This window comes from Xiphophorus maculatus, chromosome 11 (assembly GCF_002775205.1).
Source record: "Xiphophorus maculatus strain JP 163 A chromosome 11, X_maculatus-5.0-male, whole genome shotgun sequence".
Classification (NCBI taxonomy): domain Eukaryota; kingdom Metazoa; phylum Chordata; class Actinopteri; order Cyprinodontiformes; family Poeciliidae; genus Xiphophorus; species Xiphophorus maculatus.
In genome coordinates this window covers 30,368,475-30,393,326 of record NC_036453.1, presented here as the reverse complement: position 1 = coordinate 30,393,326, position 24,852 = coordinate 30,368,475, and the positions used below count along the sequence as shown (strand labels likewise).

Genomic DNA, 24,852 nt, shown 5'->3' with positions numbered 1-24,852 from the left:
AGGTCCCTGGCTTTGGATTAAGCACAACCCTGAGGTCAAGCGCATGTCTCGACTTTGACTGGACCATTGCACCTCCTTCACTTTTAAAAATGTCAGCCATTCTCTTGAAGATTGGCGGCTTGATTATGACATAATTGTTCTGTGTTCCTACATGATCAAGGAGCAAGGTCAGATGTTGGACATATGTTTTTACAAATGTTTTTACATTTGTCTCTAGATAATCTAGAGTTTATGTTAGTTTCATTGGCTAATAATAAGCACAGGTCATTTATAACCCATCAATGTGTTTGACACAAATGTTTGTTTTGGTAAGCTGTATTTGCTTTACAGCAAGTTCAATGCTGAATGTTATAGTCAAATATCTCAGCTTTTGTCTCTTTCAGATAAAGAAAATTGCTGCACTAACCATGACATTAAGCATGTTTTTTTTTATGACTGCCTCTGTCAGTGATTTAAGGTAATCATCACCAGTATGTTAGTAATTTTCCTTCCCAACATGTAAGAAGATGTTTGTTTCAAAGTGCATAATTGCAAAACGTCTAAGAGGGGAAAACCAAACCAAGTCCAGCTCCTGCTTGATGTCTTTTAAAGTTTAACCTTATACTTTACTTATTTCAAGTCATCTGTCTCGTATATCCACATATAAGGAAATTGTTCCCAAATGAGGAGTATCTCTAATCCTTGAGATGGCAGCAGATTTAAAAGCATGGGCAGTCTTCAAAGGGACAGCTAGTGAAAATACAGGGATGTTATATGAAAACTAAAAGCCAAAACAGTATTTCTGGAGTTTTATGCTGTCAAGAGGCTGGGGCTGTTAAAGCAGGTGTGTGATGGTGCATTTAATTCCCAACATACGTGATATTCTAACTGCAGTTGGTCCTGAAAGTTGATTAAATTCTTTTTCAGAGGGGCCAATGCCTTCCAGGAATTTTAGAACGTGTGATGGTAGGCCAGCAGGTCGGATGTCCTCCAAAGCACAGGAACCTGGTTAGGTCAAAGTTTTATAAGTGCTGCAGAATCCTACATAGCTGGGGAGCACAGTCCTTTATCGCTGCAGTAGAGTAATGTGGCCCATTAAATAGAGAAAGGTTTTCTCTATGTATTCAAGTCAAAACGCCTGACTTAGAATAGGCTTAATGATTTTCTTTTATAATTGTTCTTTTTCACTTTCTGTATATTACGCCTGAATGCAGCTGAAATCAATCACCGTTGGAGTGAAAAACATCGAGGGGAGTCGGAGGCTTCATTGGCAAGGCATTCAAACTTGAACTATAGTGATTTTCACATATGACAACGTACACTAGAGGCCGCTACAACGTCGCAGTAACTAACCCTCGCTTTACAGGCTAGTGGACCGGCAGCTCCTTACAGCTCAGGAATGATGTAAGCCTGTCCCCGGTCGGTAAAGCAGCAGCCACGGCTATCATGTCTCAGCATAATGTGGTTAATGGCTGTGAACTGGTCGCTGTGTTTTTTCTTTGGCTCGGTAAGTGCAGTAAATGCTGTAATTGCACTCAGTCAGCGTTAGCTAACTCGCTACACCAAGCTGGAAACACTTCGGTAAACTGTCGGCTAACGAGCGGAAGTGGCGTTGATATAAACTTCAAAGTTAAAGTTGCTATTAAAATATAGTTAAACTACGTCGGTTCTAATTTTAATTAGGACGTCTGAAACATATTTTTGGTCATATTCTTATCAGTTTAATTCATTCAAAAGGTTCACTGTATTGTTGATTGAATTGTAGTTTTTTCTTTAATTTTACTATGTTAAAAGAAAAGGAAATTATTCCTCTGTAGTGGTTGAAAACTTAATGCCAAATTTTTTGCATATTTCTAAATATATATTTGGGTTCCCCCCCCCCCCCCCCCTTTAAATCACTATAAATATGAAAAAAATATCAATATAAACGTTAAACATTTTAATAGCTGTGGACATTGTTTTTTAAACGCATTGGAAATATTTCCTTTGCTTGCAAGAATTTACTAGATGTTTATTTTAAAACCATGTGGAAGGTTCAAGATTTAATGATTATTGCTGATGGGGTTTTTGCCCATTCGAGGCTTTGAGTGTAGTCAATATGCTGTGCCTGTTACTGAATTTGAATTAACTTTCTTTTTAAAGCATTATTTTAAAACTGGTGATGATACAATGTCTCACAAAACCATGAATCCCTGAGTTTTTGCACCTTTTTAAACAAATAAAATGTGAGAAGTGTGGTCAACATGTGTATTAAAGCCCCTGTACTCTGGTACTAGTGAAAAAAACAACAAAAAAAAACATATATATATATATATATATATATATATATATATATATATATATAAGCCAGTCACCTTGGTAAGTAGAGTGAGATTAACCAAGAACTGGTATGATGGGTGTCAGTTCAAAATATTTCCACTGATAATAAGATTTACTGTTACCTCCCTTATTAGCAGAAGCATGGTTAAAAGCATGGTTCTCTAAAACTACACCTACTATTAAGTACGGCATATAGTACATTGTAAGTTGAAAGTTATTTGAATTGAAATTAAATAGACTGCTGTCATTATTAGCTCCCAGTAGTTTTTATTGTAGTTGTTTATTGAAGTGCAGTTATTTTGGTGCTAATTGCTTCCTAATACAAGAAACAGAAATATAGTTTTTTCAAGTTTATGATGAAGGTAGTTCATTCTTCTGCCAGATTTTTGAATTATAAAAATGTTTATGATAGAAATTAATCTCCAGACATTAATTTAGTAAAAGTAACTTACCAATGCACATTTTTTTAACACTGTGGTTTGTGTCACACCTAATGTGTTTCCTTGTGCCTCCCTGCAGGCTTCAAATCACGAGGATCAGCCTGCACAGGGCTCTGCTGGTGAGTGTGGTGTTTAGTTCCAAGTGATTTGATGTTTTGTAGAAAACAGTCATTTAGAAAATGAAATCAGTTTCATGGAGAGCATGAACAGCATTTTAATTTCCTCCTGAAGTTTTGTTGCTGTAGATTTCTATTTTCCTAGGGTGGCAGAGTTTAAATGAAAATCTCTGTGCCATAAGTTTGAAACTTGGAACTCAAAGACTAGCTTGAGGATTTAAAGAATAGGCTGATAGCTTTTCTTGCTGAAAGTTAGATTGGACTTCATAAAATACTCCTCATATTTTACATTGCACTATATTTTTGAAAAGTAATCTAACTCTGTTGCACATCTCTTGGATCGTCAGTCTATTTTTATTTCTAATAACTGCACGGTATTTTTTATGTCATAGCTTGTACTGCATATTATTACTATGCTATTGTTAATCTTGTTTTTATATATTGTTTTAACACTTTAAGAACTTTTTGTGTGAACCTTAATATCTGATTTTGCTGTTATGCCTGAATTTCTCCTTAGTGAGACATTAAAAGCTGTTTCTATTCTATTCTATTCTATTCTATTCTATTCTATTCTATTCTATGTCTGCATGTTATATTTAAAGGCCTAAATATGAGTGAGTGTAAACCTGGAATTTAATATTCTTATTTTTTTTGTTTTCTGGATTTCACTTTTTCTGGACAGTGCTGGAGGAGTTGGTAATAGTGATTCAGAGTCAGAAGAACTCCTTCCATGCCCAACGTGGTTACCAAAGGAAGGAAAAGATTCTGCAGGATGCAGCTAATCTCGGGGAGGTAATATATTTTGAGCAATTAAGGACTCAGAGTTTAGAACTTGATGTTTGCTTGAGATGTTTATACATCCCTCCTACAGTTTCAGTAACAAAAAAGTTGTGGGTGGTTTGATGCTTATTACAAGATCCAGTGAAAAATGAATTTCCATATGTGTCATGATGCACTAATTGCTGCTGCCTTGGCTGATTCTACATTGTAAGACATTTTAATTCTGATGTTTGGTCTTCAGGTTTGTGTTGAAACCATTAAAATATTTTCCTTCTGTAGTTGAAGTAAAATATAATATTGATCAAAACATTCACATTAAAAGTACTCCAAGATATAAAATGTTATCTCTTAAAATAAAAGGTAAAAAAGTGGACAAAGGCATAAAGAAAAAATCAGTATATTCTTTTAAACACCATCCAGTAAGGTCTAGTTAATTCTTCTTAATTCAAAATTGTGTAGCTTAAGAATAATTAAGTCGATCGTCTGCGCAATGTTTTTGACACAAGACAGCCGAAAAACATGACAAAATTTATGGCTGTAGATTTAATGACTTAAATAAAAAAAATTCGAAGTCAGCTTTCACTAGTTTAGGGGATGGAATCTGAAATATTTTTTCACAATTTCTTACAGTTCCTTTGTCATTAGAAAAGTGTATTTTATTGATGGTTCCTATTAAAACAAGGTTTTAAGATGTTGGCTAACAGGCGTGAAGTTAATATCATTGAGTTAATGGGTAAAACATAACAGAGGTGCATAAGGCATTTGAAAAACCATGGCTCTAATAGTTTGAATTAATACATTGCTCACCTGTACTTGTGTATGGGATCCACCTTGTTGCAACATGCTGATCTACAGTATGTTCTCCTTAGTGAAAGACTTTCAAGTTGAATAATCTAATTGAAAAGCACTGAGTCACATGGCATTTCACTTCTGTTAGACATAAACCATTAACTAGTTTATTGGTTAGTTTTTTTTTTGTAATTTGTATAGGTCTGAAAGTTCTAAATCTTACATTTCACTTCTGAAACTTGAACAAACTCTTTTTGTAATCTTGTAACCTCTCGGTGGGGTGGTGTCATCTACGATCACTTCAGCTTGTAAACAATAAATGTGGTTTGCCAGCTGGAAACCTTTCAGCCTCAAGTGGTGTGTTTGTAAGAACATCAAAGAACTGTTACATGGCAGCCTACTGGAAGCAGTGATTGACTTTGACAACCCTGAGATTTTTGTTTTCAAGAACCATATGTTTTTGGTGATTTACACACCAACTTCATCCTGAGACAGAATGTGTGGGTTATGAGAAACAGGACTTGAACTTCAGGGATAGTGAGTACCAAGAATCACTTTGGTGTCAACGCAGCCACTCTTTAAAATATTCTGCAGTTTAAATAAGAAGCTCCATGACATGATGAACTTCCATCATAATAAATTAATTTAAATAAGTAATCATTAGTGAAATGTCAAAACAACAAAAATTATGTCAATATAGAAAGACGTTTCTGTACCACTTTTTCAAACTTTTCCGTTTCAACTTGTTGTGCTTCTCTCTAAAGAAATTTATTTGAGTTTAGTTCAATTTATTTTCCCTTATATCACAATAATTTACAAAAATGTAATATTAAGAAAAATGTTTTGTACAGGCATTCATTATCAATTCAGACCAATCATATAGACAGACTCAAATTCAATTTATCTTTATGCAATATTATGCAAACAAGAAATTCAGCCCAATGCCATTTGTGGTAACTTCTAATTTTGGAAAAAAGAAAACGTGGCACACCATCTGGGGCCAGGTCAGAAATGTATTTCTAAATGTGTAACAGGCATTGTCTCACACCAGCAGAAGGATGACTCTAAAATCATATCTGCAGAATGAAAAGATGCAAAATACAGCCTCAATATGACAATACTACCCCCTAGTGGTAGCATTATCGCAAAACACTTAATCCTTTGTGGATAAACATAATAAAGAATGCTCACACGATACCACAGTGTATTTTTAAAACCTAATACTAAAACATTATCCAAGGAAGTCCAGTAATCTCTCATTTGGTGGAAAATAACGATTCCTTTTTAGCAGGAAACCCTGTAACAGAACCTGGCTCAGTAAACTCGGCCATCTGCTGCTCAGTATCAGTGAATTGGGGGTCTGGGAAGGATTAGCAGAAACCCAAAGCAAACAAACACAATAAAAAGGAGCTAAAATTTAAGAAATATGGTGATAAGTTTTTGGAGAAGCTGAAGACGTTTGGCTCACTTGGGCTTCCTGATAATAAAGATTAGCATCACTCAGTTGCAGCACATAGACTGGCAATATTGCACAGATGAGACAAAGATGTCTAAAAAACCTATTTAATATGGTATTTAAAGGAAACATCCTTGTCAAAGATAACGGCAAAGCTTTTTGCATTAGCACTGGAGGCTGAACTAGAGGCAGCCAGAATCTGACTGACTGAGCAGTTTGCTTTTAAAAAAGCTCAGCATAACAATCAAATGCCTTCCCATGCTGTTTAATAACTTTGCCAGGTGGAAGTGTGTATAAATAAAGAGTGGAAGGTGCTAGAAAAAGTTTTTCTTGCCTGGAGGAATATTTTTTCATGCAGAAAAAGGGGAAACCTTTCATGTTCTCCTACAGAGTTGTTCGCGGCGGTAATGGGTGCTACATCTTCCAGAAGTGCTCAGAGACGTGCTGAGAATCTCACGACCAGCACATCTGATGTGAACATGTTGCCTTGACAGACTGTGTCGCTTTTCCAAGATGTAATACCTGCCTCTGCTTGATGGGCTCTCCATTGTAGAGGAGGTTTTGCGTTGTGTGTTCATTTACTGACAAATTTAACTGGATGTTTGTTTTAATTTTGAAGAGGCATTAAATGTGACAAACACTTTCTCTCTAATATAGTTATATATATTTTTTTCCTTTTAAAGGGCTGTGAAACTACTGGGTTAATGTTGAAACTAAAATATGCACAGCATATCAACTTATCATTTATAAGGAAACAAAGATCTCCTCACTGATTTATAATGAGATTATTCATGCCTTACCAGCTGTAATTAAACGTTTTTGGTCTGCATCTTTTCAGCCGCATCATTTAGTCCTCATGTGTTTGTGCACTCATAAACCAAGTCATGTAAATTAAAAACTATGAACCAATATTCCTTCCGAATGTAAATCTCGTACTTGTCTTACTTGTTCAGTTGGAACATGATTAAATCTTTGCACCAAAGGCCAAGTAAAAAATGTTTTATTTTTTATTTTTTTGAAATAAAATGGTCTATCAGGTAACTTGTTTTCACTCAAATAAATGTAAACTTGAAAGCTGCAAACAGATGTTTGCTGCTTGTCAAGAGTACGAAGAGGAGGCCGACACCTTGGGTTAGCTTAGCTGCTTAAATGTTGAATTTTTATTCAAAATCCAATGAGTAAAAATATCAAAATGCTTATTTATCATCATGTAGTCTCTTCATTCTCATCCAGTGTGTTAGGTAACCTAATCGGAGGTTGGCTGATTCAAATGCAATGTGTTTATGGAAATATACAGAGCAAAGTAGTGCTCTGTATAATCTGCTATTGGATTCTTCCAGTTTTTAAAGCCACGTAACCAGATGTACTCACTGGTGTCGTTTTGTTTTGTCTTGTCATATGTCTGTTGGCAATCTCTGGAGCCTGAAAACTTTCATTTTTTTATGCAAATCCAAGTCTTAGAGTGAAGAGTCGTCTGTGACTTAGATTAAGTGATTGATATCAGACGGGAAAGCAATGTTCAGTCATTTATTAGATCCATAATTAGCTGCATATTCTGTCAGATTCTGATAAAACATTAGGCCTATAAATGGGTACTGGGAGAAGATTTGTGAGATTTTCCACATTAGTCATTTTATAAGGAAGGTGATCAAATATAGTAGCTTCGGTCCAAATGACAGCATAACTGGCTCAAAGCTCCACATCAGAAGCAGACTATAAAGATGTTCTTAATTAAGAAATTGCTGAGAAAGGATGTTGAGTGCTGTGTGGGTCAATTTAGAAGACAATATCTCAGCTTCGGCTCGGTTCATATGATTTAATCCAACATGTCATTGTTTTTCATTCTTTTTTGGACAGGGAGTTTAGAACACTGGTTTATATTTGAATGGCTCTTCTCTGACTGTTGTACACTTTAGTTTACTTCTCAGGTGTAATTCACTCAGACTTGACTACAGGCTTCATTGTTAAAGACTGTGGATTAGTTCAAAAGTCTTTTATTCCTTTTAAAGCTGGAAACTAAAAGTGAACCCACAAAGTCTCTGCTTAGTCTATAAACGTTACAAAGATAATCCAAAGATGTAGTGCGAAGGGAAAAATGTTTTTCACAGATGAGTTCAATATTATTCATACCTCTAGTAGACTTAGGTATATATATTTATTAACATCTAACTAGGAAGTTTGTTTTTTAAAGGAAACAAGATGGGTATCTTACAGAGGACAACTGAACAATATAAAATAAGTTTTAATTAAAAAAAATTATCTACATTTAATTTTTTTAAAGGCATGTGAAATATTACTTACCCTTCTCATTATTCAATAGGAAAAAAGGTGACATTAGAGCTACTAAACCCTTTACATACCTGCTGAGTAGCTTTTTTTTATGGTCTTTCCACTGATATTGTGATGTTTTGATGATTTATCTTTGGTGATGAGCTCCAACTCTTTAAAGTCTATTAGATTCCTCCTGGGCCTCCTCAGTATGTTAGTATTACTTCTAGCAAACATGTTGCTAAAGTTAGCAAATTAATTTGAACCTAAATCTGCCAGGGGTAGAGGGCTGCATTTATTTCTGTGCTTTTTGTTTATTTTTGTCACATTTTAGCTGCACTCATTTTTCATCTAATTTTGTTGCTTTTGTCTCAGTTTGTCAACTCTACACCTCTTTTTCTGTATATTTGTGATTAATTGCATCACTATTAGATTATTTCATGCTTGAATTTGCTCATTTTTAACATTTTTCTCTGTGGCCATTTTGATTCTTTTAAAATTCAGTCTATTTGTGCATGATTTTTCCTTTCTGTGATATATAGTCAGTTGCACAGGAATACACCAGAGGCTCCTATGCGTGCTTTGGACCTCATCTTTTTCAGATTGCTAATCCATATGTATTTTTTTTCCTGGAACATAATGGTAATAGCGTTACTGATGAAAATATAAATGATAACCTGTTTTTGAAAATATAGATGACCTATTTTGTTGTATAGGACATCTTTAAATATTAATAAATTAGTTCAAAGGTTAATCTATAATAATTTAGATTCTAAATAATCTAAATTATACAAATTTTAGGGAAAAACAGATTAAAGTTAAATTGAGCTAAATTAAAGTAAATACACATTTTGGATGTTTGCTCATTGAATCATCAGGCCTCTGTAATCATCTACTCTCACACTGAAGCCACTGGTGCACTGCTTTTTAACAATAAGCCTAAAATTTTAAATCTAACTAACCTTTTATTTTTAATATGCTAAATACAGTCTGCGTAAAAATGTTTACAACTTTTGGATAACAGCACCACTCTTTTGCAGAACAGCACCTCCTAGTGGTAAATTGGACATGCATGTCTAAAAATGTCAGGCATTGATTCAAAAGTTGTTTTTTTTAATATAGTTTATGCACCAGATGTACTTCTTTGTGTTATTTTTATGGTTTAAGGATAAAAAGAGTTGTTTAGGTTGTATATTCAAAAGAAAGTTAATACACTTTATATTCCAAGTACATTCAATTATTTTTAAGAACTACAATCTGTTTATTCTAATCCACTTAGGGGCTTCCAGTGGTTCTTCTCCTCCATGAGTTGTCAGATTATGAAGGAAACTGGAGCATTCTTCCTGTTCTTCCGCTGTGAGTGTTTAGTGCACCAATTGCGATGTTAAACAAGTCATAAAATCACAAATGTTTTATTGTCCAGGCTTTCGTTGTAAATATTCCTGTGTGGGAAATTTAGAGAATAACTTATTAACTTCCTGGACATCTTTCCAGTCTCTCTGCTATTTATGGAGAATCGGCATCCTGGTTTTTGTTCATAGAAGAGGAAACGATGGTTATTTTGCATGTTCTACAAAATGTTCTTAAGAGATATCCGGTTCAAGAGGTGAGACTTTTATTTTATTGTTTATCGACGAAAGACTGGATGTGGATTACAGACAGTATCTTTGAAATCTTTTTCCCATTTTCTTATTTACAGGAATGGTTTTTGGGTCAGCGTCTCCATGACAACAAACCCTCCATTGTTCACCACTACGCCTTTTCTGAAGACCCCACTTCTTTTGGTTACCCTGACCCAGCAGCTGGTTGGGCTTTAAGTGCTGCGCTGCACCAAAGGTGTGTGAGCTAGTCTGTCGTGTTTGAAAATGTGTGAAAATTACCTGTTCCAGTCCTTTCCTCCAGGCTTCTTCCACCACATTAAGCTCTTTATTTTATTTTTCTCTAAAATTAACAACTTTATGAGTATCAATTAGAGTCCCTTCTCTAATAAAAAAGTGAGTGCTCATAAATTCTTCACATTACTCTTCAAAACCACTATTAAATTATTGACAGATCACTCACTTACTGGATGCAGTCTCAACCTTCAGATTTGCTGAAAGCTAACCCCCTCCAAAAGCTAATTTCTGTTTAATTAATTCATTTTCTGTGCCTTTCACTGCCTGGTTTCATCATCCTCAAGCAGTAAAGCTTGCATAATCTCTTTTGTGTTTCAGACTGGCTGAGCGGATTCAGTCTGAGAATCTGAAGTCGGATTTTACCATCGACTTGACACACGAGGTACTCAAAACCACTTCTAGAGGTTTGATGGGGGTTTTGTCAACCTCTATGTTTTCATGGCGCATGTTAAAACTTGTCTGCTACAAAATAGCTATGTTTTCATATGCTTTTATGTGTCATCATTGTCAGGCTTTAGTGAGGAGCCTGTATATTCAGAAAATATATTGATTATATTGTAAAAACAAAACAAAACAAACAAACAAAACAACATGTAGGGATGGTTTCCTGTAGTTGCAAAAGTATTTTCACCCCTTAAACTGCAATGCAGGAACTTGTGATATGCAGACACCCTAAGGGAATTTTTACACCTGAGGTGTTTAGTTTTTTTTAACGTGAACTTAGGTACAGCTTTTGGATTTTAATTTGTATGAAATTTCAAAGACATTTCAAGTAAAAATGAAGAACATTACTTTCTTGATTTCCAGACTAGCTGGAGACATTATTTCTTGCACGTAGCAAACTGTGCTGGAATAATCTAATTGAAATGCAGGCCATCCTTTTTAAAAATGTTCTGCATTTGGAAGTCTTCTCCAATTTGAAAATCTCCAATGACCTAAAAGACAACTCAGAGAAAGTTAATGAGTGTGCATGTGTGAGGAAGAGAACATTTTTCCAACTTTTTTTCTGTAAATTTCGACATTTGCTACCATTAGATGACGTGAAAATCTACTCTCACTGTTTCAACTAATTATCCAAATATCCAACATTTATCTTTCATTTTGTCACATTTTCTTTTCCCCTTTTTTATAGATTGCTTTGTTTATCTGGGAGGAAGGAAGAGGACCAAAGCTGACCACAGTTCCAGAGTTTTGTACAGAGACAAGAAACAACTGTGCAACCAAATTCACAAACTACCTGCCCAACTGTGTATGTGCAACTCCTGTTTTGATTATAAACAAATATGTTGATATAAGAGAATACAAAAAATAAATAAATAAATTTGATTAAATAGTAGAAATAACTTTAAGGGTTTATTGGGCTAAGCCTCCTGAAAATGAATAATTCAAAATATTCTTGGCAACCAAATTATTGAAACATATTGAAGGTAATCAAACAAACAACATAAATGGCAGTAATACTTGTTTTGAATGGCATGAAGGCCATTGCTTTAAGTCTTATTTATGCAGAATATTTTTTTTCTTCTTCCTCTAATGGAAACACTTTCAGCTCCCCAAGCACACTATGTACTAAGCATTTAGTAAATAACAAAACCTAGTAGGGCTGCAAAGATTAGCTGATTTAGGACAAAGGTAAAAAAACAACAATGTTTATTGGACCAAAAAAATAATGTAGTCTTATGATATGGATATTTGGGGCTTAAAAAGAAAACAGACATATTAGGAACTGCTAAACTGTAAACCATGAATGATTTATAAAATCCTCATATACGTGATTTTGTTTGTGATAATACAAACTAAATGTCTGCATAAAGAAGATATGCCAGGATAGGTTTGTTAAGTCATATATACAACAGTCATACCCTCTTGGATGTTTTCATATTTTCTCACATTACTATTGCAAACCTCAAAAACTTTAATGATATTTTATGTGTTAGACCAACATCAAGTATCTCATAATTGCTTACTGGTATTTTCTGATAAAGCTTTGAGGCTTTCCCTGAACAGCTGCACCATTTTGAAATTAAATTACAGAAAAGGGCAATTAATTTTGTTAAGGGGTGTAGAAATAGTGAAAAAAAAGAGTTTATTTCCAAACTATCTCAATGCTCCTCATTATTTGCTTTCCACTAAACATTTATTTGCTACTTTGTGTCAGTCTGTCACATAAAATCTTAGTAAAATACATTGAGCTTGTAGTTTAATGAGACAAATCTGTAGAAGTTCAAGTGGTATGAATGTGTTTGAAATTATGTTTGGCACTGATTTTTCCAAGATCATTGTGTTTTGATATTTTTTGGTTGTGACTTATTGGTCACAGTGAAAGTATAAGTCCTGCTCACCCTGTTGCCAATGTCATGCCACTTTTTATTTTGTTTTTTAAAATGAAATTATGCTTAATTTTCTCCCGTTTCCTCAGATAACAAATATGTTAAAACTATTTGTATGCAGTGATACAAATTTCTCTCAACAGTTCTTTTCTCTCCAGTTGGAGAGCAAAGATAAACTAGAGGCTTTTAAAAAAAATCACTGAATGCCTACAGTTTGCAAAAATATGTATATTTTTTCAGAATTTTGTTTGTTGCTAAAACACACAGTCTTTCTATTTCTGTTCCAGGGGAATCCTGTATCAAAGAATAATATATTTGTTGCTGTGAAAACTTGTGAAAAGTATCATTCAGTGCGAGGTGAGTATTAAATCTGTGATGGATGTCTTCTGTTGGACAATGTGTCATCGTAACTACTTCTGTTGTTAAAGCGTCTCAGACACAAAGCCTTTGTATTCCACTAATGCCTGCTGATGCATATTCTACACATACCACATATTATATTGGTACCTTTCTGTCGGCATCTAGTGGTCTGACACCTAACTGGGCTAATTTGTTTACCAAATATCTGCATTTATGTCTGTGGTATGTTTAAACAAGCTCTGCTTAATTTATCATTTAGGGTTAAATTTTTTTCTAAGTTGAGTTTGCAAAGTTTGATAAATTTAAGCCCTGTGTGATTTTTGGATTTAACAATGGCTCAGTCATTTTTTTTTTCCAAGGCTAGGTTTTCCTTTCACTTGTTGTTGCTAGCCATTTACACACAATCCCGGTAAAATTAATCGAACTTTAAGGTTGAAATGTAGCTAAAGTACAAAACTGATTTTACCTGGCACTGTATTTAATATTTTAAGTTTCACATACAGTTCTGTTTTCTTTAAAGATAGTTACAGGTGAATAGCTTCCAATGACCTAAATTTGGACTCTTTTCTTTCACTTGTTAATTTAGTACCTGTTGCTGAACGGTTCAGTCAGGTGCAGGCTGCTTATTGAAATTTACATCCTCATCTAAATTTTCTGCTTAAATTTTAGCTGCTTGTGTAATCATCCAAAACACTGGTGTCTTTTTTTTTTTCGGGTTAAAATGAGCCGACAGGCTATTTTACAGCAATTAACATAGTCAGAAGCAGAGTGGAGAGATTTGCTTTTTTGTGCGTTTTTTTTTTTACTCAGCTTATTAGAATTGCATAGCAGAATGTCACAGTGTCCTCTCCACATTTTGATAATACAGAGATGTGTTTAGGAATAAATGAATACAACATTGGTTGCTCTTGTAATGGATCAAAATTTTGTTTGGTTGATTTAACTCTAATTGAAACTCATCATCTTGTTGCCTTCATCATGTAGATAATACACTTATCCAGATTAATATGCAGTGCGAGAGCATTATCCTTTCTATCCCTTAACTAAAAGCAGTCTTCTATGAGTCTATGATTTAAGGATGCAAGCCTTTCAATGAGACACTTTGACAAATTTGGTTTTAAAGTGGCAACCATTAATCTGGTTTCAGCCACTAAAGAGCCATTGTTTCTTCCAGCGTATTACAATCCTCGCGGGCCGCCAATCTTTATTGACCCCCCGACGTGGTAAGTGTCGATTGTTTTAAAATAGGGTTTTTAATACATTATTAATATCTCTAAATTCTCCCTAGGTGTGACTGTGTGTGTGCTGTGCATGGTTGTTTGTCCTGTCTGTCTCTGTGTTGCCCTGCGACAGACTGGCGACCTGTCCAGGGTGACCCCGCCTCTCGCCTGGAACGTATGCTGGGGATAAGCACCAGCACCTCCCAACCCCACTAAGGACAAGGGTGTTAGAAAATGGATGGATGGATGGAATACACTAGTAATAGTGAAAGCAAAGACGGATTAAGCTAGGTTTATAGTTGACGCATTGAACTGGGTTAGAGGGGGCACGCACCAATCGCGCTGTCTTTGTGAACAAAGACTGATGCATTTACACATTGTTGTTCAACGTCTGTTCTGGCATGCGCTTGGCTCTCTGTCCGCACTTGCAACTTGATGAAGCTTATTCAATTTATTTCAAAAACACTTTGATCCCAGGGGAAAATTAAATGTTGTAACTCATAGTATGCAAGGTTCAAAAGCATACAAGAAGTCAAGCTCCTCCGCCTTCTCCCAGTGCTCCCAGGACTAACTGCAGAAAAACACCACTGAGTCAGAAACAACCAATCATGGCTTGTTTCAAAATCCACTGGCTGATTACTTCATTAATAATACAGAGAGAGGTACAGATACAGTATATATATACAATATATATACTGTATATATACATATATAAATTTTTTTTGATTGCCTTTTTTGGTGTTGAAGTATTGTCAATAATATCTTCCAATAACATAACTATCTAGTCATGTTTTCAAATTTTCTGTTAACTTTGAACATTTTTGAACACATAAACACAGTGGGCTACTGGCTGGCGGCCCCAGTGCCCTTTCCACCACTTAGCAGATTTTCTAGGGGAAACCCTGAAAGAGGTCTGTTTGACTCTGTAGTTCCAAAAGGTTGAGGTCTGAGTTTAATGGTGATCTTTTGCTTCTCTTCTCTGCTTCCTCACAGTACCAGTAGTGAAGTCCACCTGGGAAAAACACGCTGTTTATTTAGAGTACTATAGCGATGTCACTGATGCCTCCATACCCACTATCAACCTTGGAGTGCCCAATACTGAGAGAGGTGAACTTATTCACTGCATTTATTGTTTACTGTAAACAAAGATGAACATCAAAGAGTTCTATCATAATTGTTTTACCACTTCCTCTTTTTCAGTTGTGTTTGGGCCTATAACTCTTGCTTACTCATGAGTTACAGGCCCGTACTGAGTTTGAAACAGTACAATTTTCTCTTTTCTGCTGTTTGTCTTACCAGCACTGTTACTCTGATAGCCACAGGCATCAGGCCTCACAATAACAATGTCATCAAAATAACCTTTTTTAAAATATTTAGCCTCGACTTTCAACTTATTAGACTTGCTGACCCTCATCATTAGGACGTTCTGTCCAGAGTTTGGTAGATGTTTACCTGCTGCAGAACACTATAAATGGGTTATTAGCAAGCCTCTGCAGGACTTGACGGCATGCTGAGCAGGTAATGTAATTATTTGTCTGGATCAGGGACACTTTTAAAACATGCTGCCAGTGGGGCCTGAGAATGAATGTTAGGGAGCACTGCATTAGACACTGAATTACAACATTAGCAACTAAATGAAAGTAGCAATAAAAAAACCCGAGTCACATAATGAAGTATATATTTGAATGTTGGATTGTTATTTTAGAAAAAAACAGAAATTGCCTGATAGTCATTACACAGAGCATACATATAAAAATAAAAGCCAACAACAAGAACACATATGGAAGAGTTATTTCATGCAAGACAAATTCATCTGCCTTGCTGTCGGAAACAATGAGGTTGACACGGACATTCAAAATACAGAGCTACGAAATGCTTATTCAATGTTGTCTGGCAGAGAAGCCAATGGAAAAACACATGTATGTTTCCAGTAGCTATTGCAAGCAAGGAAAGCAACATAAAAAGGAAAATAGTCGGTTCTGATTGGCTAAAGAGATGGAAAATTGATAATGGGAAGATGTAACTCACTGAAAAATTACTACTGTGTTTTTCAAAACCTGTGGATAGCTCTGTGAGGTGCAAAAGCACAAACCTGCAGGGTATGGGTACTCTCAAGTGCAAACTGAAGTTCATCATCTGCTTTTCATCCCTTCTTATGTTACTTTTTGTGTCTATCTGGTGTTCAAAGTGTTACATTCAAAAAACTTTTGCCACTGATCACCAGTAGCTCCTTTAACACCAATTGTCACCTTCACATTTTGTAACAACAACCTTTACATTTACGTAATTATTTTGGTTTGGGAATTACCTCTTTAATACAGGAAATGTTTAGTTTTTGTTTTGTTTACAAAGGTGTATCCCATGGAACTCCTCTGGGACCACATCAGTTCACCATTTATATCATTTTTATTGCAGTTTCATTATACAATTGTAAATTAACTCTTTATGCTGATAATTGAATTCTGTGTTTTTATTTAAACTCGATTCATTCCAAAGTCAGTGATTTACAATCATCACCATTTCTGTATACTTGTGTGTGTGTATACCTCAGTACCACTGAAAATCAGGATTCTCCCTAAATGAGAATTTCAAGTTTAAACAATAGTCATATTGAATGAATGTAAAGTAAATTAATAATTATGTACAAAAAGACACACAATGAAGAGGAAATAGTTTATGGAATTTCACTGTAGTATGTACTACATCCAGAAATTATGGATGAAAGCAGCCACACGGAGAAAAATAGAGAAACATTTTTCTCTGAGTTTCTACTGATTCTAGCACACTTCCATCAGTGTCCATTCTTCTGAGGATTAGTCCCTTCATACAGAAGGGAAGAGATTAGGCGCTAGCTGCTGTTCACCTCTGTCCTTTTCACTATTCTTCCCATTTTTATACATTTTTGTAACCTTGCCCTTTTAATTTTTTCTTTTATTTCCTCACAATCTGTCTTTTACGATCTGTGGCTAAACTAAGCGAACCAGTTTACTCATCCGAGATTTAAATAAATACACAAGACACACTATAAAAGCACTGGAATGTAATTGCTGTCTCCACTTTTGTGATGTCTCAGCCACAGGGTCCTTTTCAGCAGTATGCATGTGTACCAAATTTTAATTTTTAATTGTTTTAAATTTCTTCTCCTGTTTTTAATTTGCACAGACAGAAAGTATCTAATTAGTCACTTGAGACTTATAAAGTGCTAACAACAAACTAAAAAACTGAAGTGAGAGTTACAAGTTTTCACAAAGGATTTCAAACTAACCACAGCACATTTTTACTTCAAGTTGTTCAGATTCATACTCTTCAGTTTCACTTGAAGGAAATGGTTAAATATATATTTCTGTTAAACCATAAGGCATTTCTACCTTACAGTGACATGTGAATAATGATGTTTCAGAATTTCCTCTGATACTTTATCATCTGATCTAAACTTTATTCAAGCCAACAGTCATATTTCTGTAAATCCATTCATGTAAAAACTGCACACACCACACATATTGCACATATGAGCTTTTCTGTAAAACATCTGTAAATATTACTGAGTCTGTAGCTACTCTGCTTAAACATAGATAATATTCAATCACCTCAGCATACCAAATGCTTGTGAGAGCTGAGATAACAGGGGCTTTGACTATATTTCTGATTAATTCAAATAATACATTTTTGGTCACTTTTGGGGGTGTTTTAGAGGTTCAGAATAAGATGACAAGGCAATTATTGACTATAGAAAAAACATATAACAGCAAAATGTTACTTCCCCATCTTTATACTTGGTACAGTAAATTTTACATTCCCTATTTTCAGTAAACATGCTATATAAAATATATATGGAGCTCTGGGAAAAATTAAGAGACAACTTCAAATTATCAGCTTATCTGATTTTACTTTTTATAGGTATATGTTTGAGTAAAATGAAATGCTGACAACAAGTCTATGAAATTCCAAGCAAAGGTTTTGTATTTATTTGCAGAAAATGAAAAGTAACAAAATAACGAAAAAAATGCAGTGCTTTCAGACCTCAAATAATGCAATAATAAAACAAGTTTGTATTCATTTAGAAACAACAATACTAATGTTTTAACTCAGAAATTATTATTTGATGGAATAACCACAAGGTTTTCAACAGGGTTCAGTGCAGAGGACTCTTCATTTATTCCAGAGCTATATGCCATTTATGTATATCATCAACAGTACAGCACACAAATCAGGCAAACATTATGACTAGGGCCAAAAAGCAATGGCTAGACAATTACACACATTTCTGGGTTTTATGGAGTGTTCCCAGTCTGGAGTTGCCAATATTGGATAAACACAGTCCCAGGATGGATCTGTGTTAAAATGGCAACAGTCAGAACTCATGGAGGGATTGAGGAGTACGGCAGGAGATTTTCCTGGCCTATAAAATTTAGAGATCTTAATCCATCTGTGAGAAGTTGATGTCAAGCAAAAGGAGGATTTACAGATTATTAGGCAGTGGCCATAATGTTATGCCTGATCAGTTGTAAGATTATAAATGGCATGACAGCAGCTTCATGGCTGAAACTCATTTAAACTTATTTCTGTGTCGCATAGACCAGTTTTATAATGACTGAACCAAATCATAGAATAGCAGGTGCAGGTGAAAGAGAGAGACTCCATCTAATTTGCATATCCATAGATCTGTTTGGAAACGTTGTAGAGTCATATTCTAGATCACTGTAGAGGATGGCAGGGATATTCAGATGGAAAATAAAACTCACATTGTTGTTTTAATGGGTGTATCTAGTTTCAGGAGATTGTTGTTAATATGATGAATATATGAGGTGTTTAAATCAGTATCTAATGCTTTGGATTAAATCACAATGTACTGATCTAATTTTAAAATACAGCAGATACAGTGTGACTAAAAACACCAGACAGTGTAAAATTTGATCTTCATTAGATCATCACATTCCCCTTCTTTTCACTTGTCATCAACTTGAATTCTTGTCACAATCATCTCATGTGACACACTGATGTGTATGCATAACATTGAAATGACAACTTCTGTTCTCAAACTTTCTGTCTGCCTGTTCTTTAAAAGGCCACTGTGGGAAGACGTTTGCCATCATGAGGCGTTTTCTGAGTGAAGCTGTGCCGAAGGTTGATTGGCTCGTCATTGTTGATGATGATACTCTTATCAGGTAACACAGATGAGTTTTTATCATCAGACACCAAGAAGTAAGCCGTATTCCAAAAAATGTCAAATTAATATAACGACTTCTCTGCTAAACATCAACATTTTTAAATATATTTTTTCAATGTTGTCTAGAAGTCTAAATTTTTTAGCTTTTCAGGGACACATAAAAGAGTTGTGGGAGGAGCTGGACTCAAACTCAGAACCTCTCAATTTGAAATGCAGCATTTCTGGGTGCTTGCACTTGTATACATGTATGCAAAAATGATTTAAGACCATGACTTTTAATGTCTAGCAGTCTTGGTTTTGCTTTTTTTTTTCTGGAGAAATTTTTCTTATCACCAATGCAAATTAAAATTTGCCCATCATCTGTTTTCAAGACATTTTAATTTTGTTGCATTATCTTAATGTTTCAAGCAACTGATCATGATTACTGTTCATGGTTCTTTCTTCTCTTTTGTGACAACAAAATGAAAACTGCTTCTGCTGATAACCAGAAAGCGTCTTATTTCACAAACAATTCAAATGCTTGATGACACTTTTGATTAAAATGGTTATGTTGTCATTTGCTACTATTTTCTTTCTTTTAGTTATAAAATAAATAAAATTGCAGTCTTCCTTTACATTTAGACATTATTATTGCAATATCCCAACTGAAATAAGGAAGAAACTGATTCCTACCGAATCCAGTAAGGAGTTCAATAGGAGTCGGTTTATGATTTGCAACATTTTTGCATGATTTACATAAACTGATATACATACATACAAAAACACAAAATCTTACCAAGTAATTGTGGGCTAGTTCCCAGTGCAAATATCTTATTACACTTAAAATAAGACAAACTAACTTAAAAGTAACTTTTCAGCAACTAATAGAGGTTTGTTTTAAGTAAATAATTCCTTATATTGATGAAAAAGGTCTTGTTCTGTTGGCAGATTATTTATTATTTCTATGTGTTCTTTTGAATGTTTGCAGAGCATGCATGAGGTTTATTTTGTTTTCATCAGGGTGCTTGTTATTGTTTATTTTTAGTCTGCCCCGGCTGCGGCGACTGTTGCGATGCTACAACCCAAAGGAAGCAGTGAGCCTGGGAGAAAGATATGGGTATGGCCTGATGCAGAACGGATACAGCTACACAACAGGAGGAGGAGGGTATGTGAAGATGTTATTCTAAGTCATAATGCTACATTAACTTGACCAATACAATCCTCATCTGAAGGGATTGTATCATGCATCTTTGTTAAGTCACTTGTTCAGCTAAGTCATAAACCTGCCCAAGAAAAATCTGTTCTCAGAGATTTTCTGCTGCAGGTGAGTTCATTAACTTTATATGAATAAATTTTTTCTGCCTTGGTAAAAAAATCAACAAAAAAAACGATTACTTACTTGAATCGGGTGGTTTCTTTAATTTAATAGCGGTATCGACTCTCTGGGAAGAACAAAGAGGCAGTGATCAGATGTTTTGCAGAGCTCTAAGCTGTCGATACAGATTTCTCATTAAGAACTAGTGGGAACTGCAAAATACAGGTGAGAAAGATGAACTGTTTTAACTAAAACATTTTCTGACTGAAAGTAACATTAAAGTTTTGGACTAACTAAGTCAGTGTCCTGAAAAGGTTATGATGGACAATCTCTGCAGGGAACGAAAAAACAGGTTGATGGCAAATTGCCCTTCCTTCCTCAAAAACCAGGAGCAAAGATGAAATTTCAAAATACTAGTAGAAACATGGGCAATAGCTAAGATGTATTTTATTTTTTTGTAAAATCAGAAACCTCTGTGTTGAATGAAAAATTGTTTTACATCCAACTCTTTCAGGGTTATAAATCAGTTTTGACAATAAATAAAAGTTTAGCTAAAAGCAAAACAAAAAAGCAATGATTTCCACTTACTTGCTTTATTAAATTTATTAGAGCTCTGTAACTTTGAAAATATTTAAATAATACATGATTCACAGAATTGCTGTGAATTAGAAAGTCTTTAAAACTCTTGTTCTTGCAGGAAACATGGAAAAACCACAACAGTAAGGAATTAATTATGCAGTTTTATATAGTTGAGCTTACCTTATGTTGACATGGCTATATTAAAGCTAACGTGTGTGAAGTGTACATGTTTTCCTTGTGCATGTGTGGGTTTTCCAGTTGTTTGTTTTTTGTACTGGACATGGTCTTCTGCACTGTTCACTGCTTGAAAATGAAGAACAGCAAAGAATTGATTAAAGCAGTGTTGAAAACCCACAGGAAGGACGTGAATTGTACTTATTCAAAATGAAAAATATATAGTGGTGTGAAAAAAGTGTTTGACCCCTTTCTTATTTTCAAGTGTTTCAGGACATCAAACCAATTTAAATTGGATTTTAAATTAAGGTGTTTATTATTAAGGGGGAACGAATTTTGAATCTAAACAGAGAGGAAAGATTAAAGATAAACAAACCCATCAGACTTTAGGTCTGAGTGAATCTTTCTTTCTTTCGGGGGAGTAACCGTTTTCTTACAGATTGTATGTTCATGTGCAGGATGGTACTTAGTAGGACAGCGGTGTCTATGCTGCTCTCCAGTGGCTGCAGCTGCTACAGTGATGATGCTCCTGATGACATGGTCTTGGGGAGGTGCTTCACTTCCATTGGGGTTCCCATCACACACAGTTCGCTGTTCCACCAGGTACAGACCATGACATGCTGTTTACTTCTTCCCTTATTACCAGTTTATACAACAAAATCAAGATTATAGGGGCATTTAGTTCCCTGCAAGATTCAATAATAGCATAGATCCTCAATGAACAATGAATATTATTTATGGGGAAAAAAACCATAAAGTTGTGAAGAGGAATATGTTTAAATGTGAAATCCCATCAGCTGATTCTCTGCATGACCCTAATTTCATAACTTTTTCTACTAATAAGTGGTCATTTTCAGGCTTAAACTCAAAACCTTGTGACTTCAAAACAACCACTGCAACAGTATTGTGATGAACTATTTTAATCAAAAATATACACATTTATTAGTCACGAGGGTCTCCAAACAGGAACCATTTTGCATCCACTGGGAGACTAACAGAGGAAACCACTTTTCTTTTTTTTTTCCTCTAGGCCCAACCGGATGACTACTCAGGAACGAGGATTACCCTGCAGCACTCCATCTCCTTCCACAAGCACTGGAGTGTAGATCCTGTTGCCATCTACACAAACTGGTTGCAGGACTCGCACCCAAAAGATGAACTGTGATAAAAATCTTCACGAGGATATCGGCTGTAAAGCTCTATTGAGTCTGTCAGAACGCTGGAAAGACTTTCTCTTTCAATGTGACGGGAACTTTTTTCACACTTTTATTTTAGAAAAACACAGAACGGGAACAGTGGTGAAATGGAAGGAAAATGATTCATTGTTTTCATATTTCTTGTAATAAAAGTGTGATGTGCCTTTTGAATTCACTATCCTTTATTTCGATATTCCTGTCAGGGTTCCTGTATGCTGTCTGGAAAAGTAAGTAATTAGATTTTAGGATTTTCTGGGTTTGGATTAGAAAAATGTGAGTTTGGAAAACTTTTGTGAATATTATTAACCTTCATATTTATTTTTTAAGTTTAGTTCCAACAAATTATATATTTAAGCGCGTGATATAAATGTTACTCTTTTGAAAGTTGTTTTATTACTCAGAGATATCTATGTCTTTAATTTTTATATCCGCCCCCCCACAAGTCTTTATTTCCACGTGTTCTTTTCAGATAATACATTTTGGTCTCATTATGCAAATGAGAAGGAGTGACATCTTAACAGTGTCAACTTCTACCTATTTATTGGCTAGCATGGCTCTGCACAGCTCAAATCTACATGCTGCCGGCGACAACAGAAAAATGAACCAAAAATGTGGTTAATCACATTTAATTCTTAATTTAATAAAGCAATTATATTTTATACACATCCAGGTTTCCCCTTTAATTCATGACTTGAAAACTACTTTTTGCATTTACTCAAATAAGCTTTGTCCAACATGAGAATCTGTTTGCTCTGAGACTTAAGTGAAGGCAGAAGAAATCTCGAAAGCAGCATTTTATTTTACACCACAAAGCTGTGTAGGCACACAAAGTAGGCACTAAAAACTTTTGGCTTTCTTGATCAATGCCAGCTTTTGTGAAGCAGATGGGAACATTTTTCAGCCTGAGGGATTGGTTCAAAAAATGTTAATAAAAACAAGACAGTTTATTAAAGTTTGCTTTACAAAACTGCAAAATGTTGCAAGAGTATCTGATTGTGAGGCTTAACACACACTGACACATTTGCAGTCTGGTTTCTATGAATCCCTTCCCACCTTTTTTATTTTTTTTGCTGGCTAGGGGTGAACTGGCTAAAAAAAAAAAACTGAAATATGGTTTGAAATGGTCCGAACCAACAAGCTGAGTGTGTGAGAAGGCAGTGTGGATGCCAGACATGCCGTGGGACAAACCTGCTGTGGGTATTCTAGGCTTTGGGTGGCAGTGATAACATACTGCAGGAATAAATCTACCATATGGCAAATCATACTTCAAAGTTACACCTAAGGTATGTGATCCTACACCAATTTATAACAACTCGCAGCATCTCGGTTAGGTTTTTCAAATTATTATGTTGGCTTAAAAGTGTTATTAATGTGTTCCAGTACTCAGTGATATGCAGAAGAGCTAATTCAATCCTTTAAATCTCTGGACAAATGTCCTATTGCTACCAAAGAATGATTTCAGAAGAATAACCACTAACTTAGATCAGAAGTTTCTAAATTTTGTCTTGTTTCCCACACCAACAAAAATGCTGAGCCCATCATCTAATTTATGCATGCACAGATGTAGCTGAACAGCATAAAAATTTTGCTAGTTTATCATTTCTATGTTTGTAGAGTGTTCCAAAAATTTTATTTTTCTCTAAAATTACAGCCATCTTGATCTTTCATCCCGTCTGTCCCAGAATCCAATTTAAGAATGTAGCAGGTGTTGTTATTAGTTGGTTAAACAAAGGAGCTAAATTCTATTGCTTTAATGTATTTAATGAAAAGAATAACCCAAAATTTAGCAGTCTAAGCTCATTGGGTTGTCCTTTCATGGTCATTTTATTCTTCATGCCTCAATAAGTTTTCTCTCTCTTTCTGAATCACGCTGAAAACAGGAATGTTCATTACAGGTGAGTTTGTTTTATGTCCTCAGCTCACTTACTTTGCTCAACAGTAAAAAAAGACAATTTTTATTAAAAATTGGGGGACTTATGTGTTTTTAGGCACACTGTGCCATTTTATTTGCCATTGTTTCGAGGTGTGGGGAAGAGGTGATCTGTGATGTGGAGCTTTGTGAGAAGAAATGTGTTTAGGCACACCCAAATGGTTACCACGGGAGACACATGCATGAAAGAATCAAAACAACACTCCAGGTATATATATTTTTTAAGGTTATATTGGCTCTAGTGGCCTTTATTTGACAGGAAAGTGGGTAATGAGAGAAGGGGAAGACATGCGGCAAAGGTCACCAGGCCGGGAATCGAACCTGCGACAGCCACGTCAAGGACTAAGGCCTCCATATGTGGGTTGCACTTAACCCCTGCACCACCACAGCACATCCCCAGGTATGTTTTTCATGAGCGCATAACATTATAACATGATGTGAAGCTTAAATAACTTGTTAGGTAATAAGGATCACCCTTTAAAATCATGATGGCACTCTGGGTTGCATAGCAACGTAACTGTTAGCGCTGTTGCCTTGTAGTAAGAATGTTCTCATTGTGC

At 35.2% G+C, this 24,852-nt stretch overlaps 1 protein-coding gene across 2 annotated transcripts; it reads left to right on the top strand.

Moving 5' to 3' along the window:
- Positions 1 to 1,331: 1,331 nt before the first annotated feature.
- Positions 1,332 to 22,533, top strand: LOC102220702 (beta-1,3-glucosyltransferase-like). 2 transcript variants are annotated; one of them, XM_023341805.1, is made up of 14 exons: positions 1,332 to 1,486; positions 2,818 to 2,857; positions 3,537 to 3,646; positions 9,427 to 9,503; positions 9,642 to 9,753; positions 9,847 to 9,983; positions 10,361 to 10,424; positions 11,175 to 11,291; positions 12,660 to 12,729; positions 14,946 to 15,059; positions 19,018 to 19,117; positions 20,144 to 20,263; positions 21,625 to 21,769; positions 22,197 to 22,533. In XM_023341805.1, exons 1-14 carry the CDS (start codon positions 1,439 to 1,441, stop codon positions 22,329 to 22,331), a joined length of 1,389 nt encoding a protein of 462 aa, XP_023197573.1. In that variant the 5' UTR covers positions 1,332 to 1,438; the 3' UTR covers positions 22,332 to 22,533. The 2 variants fall into 2 exon arrangements, with proteins under 2 accessions (XP_023197573.1, XP_023197574.1); XM_023341806.1 differs by lacking the exon at positions 14,946 to 15,059.
- The last annotated feature ends 2,319 nt before the right edge of the window (positions 22,534 to 24,852 follow it).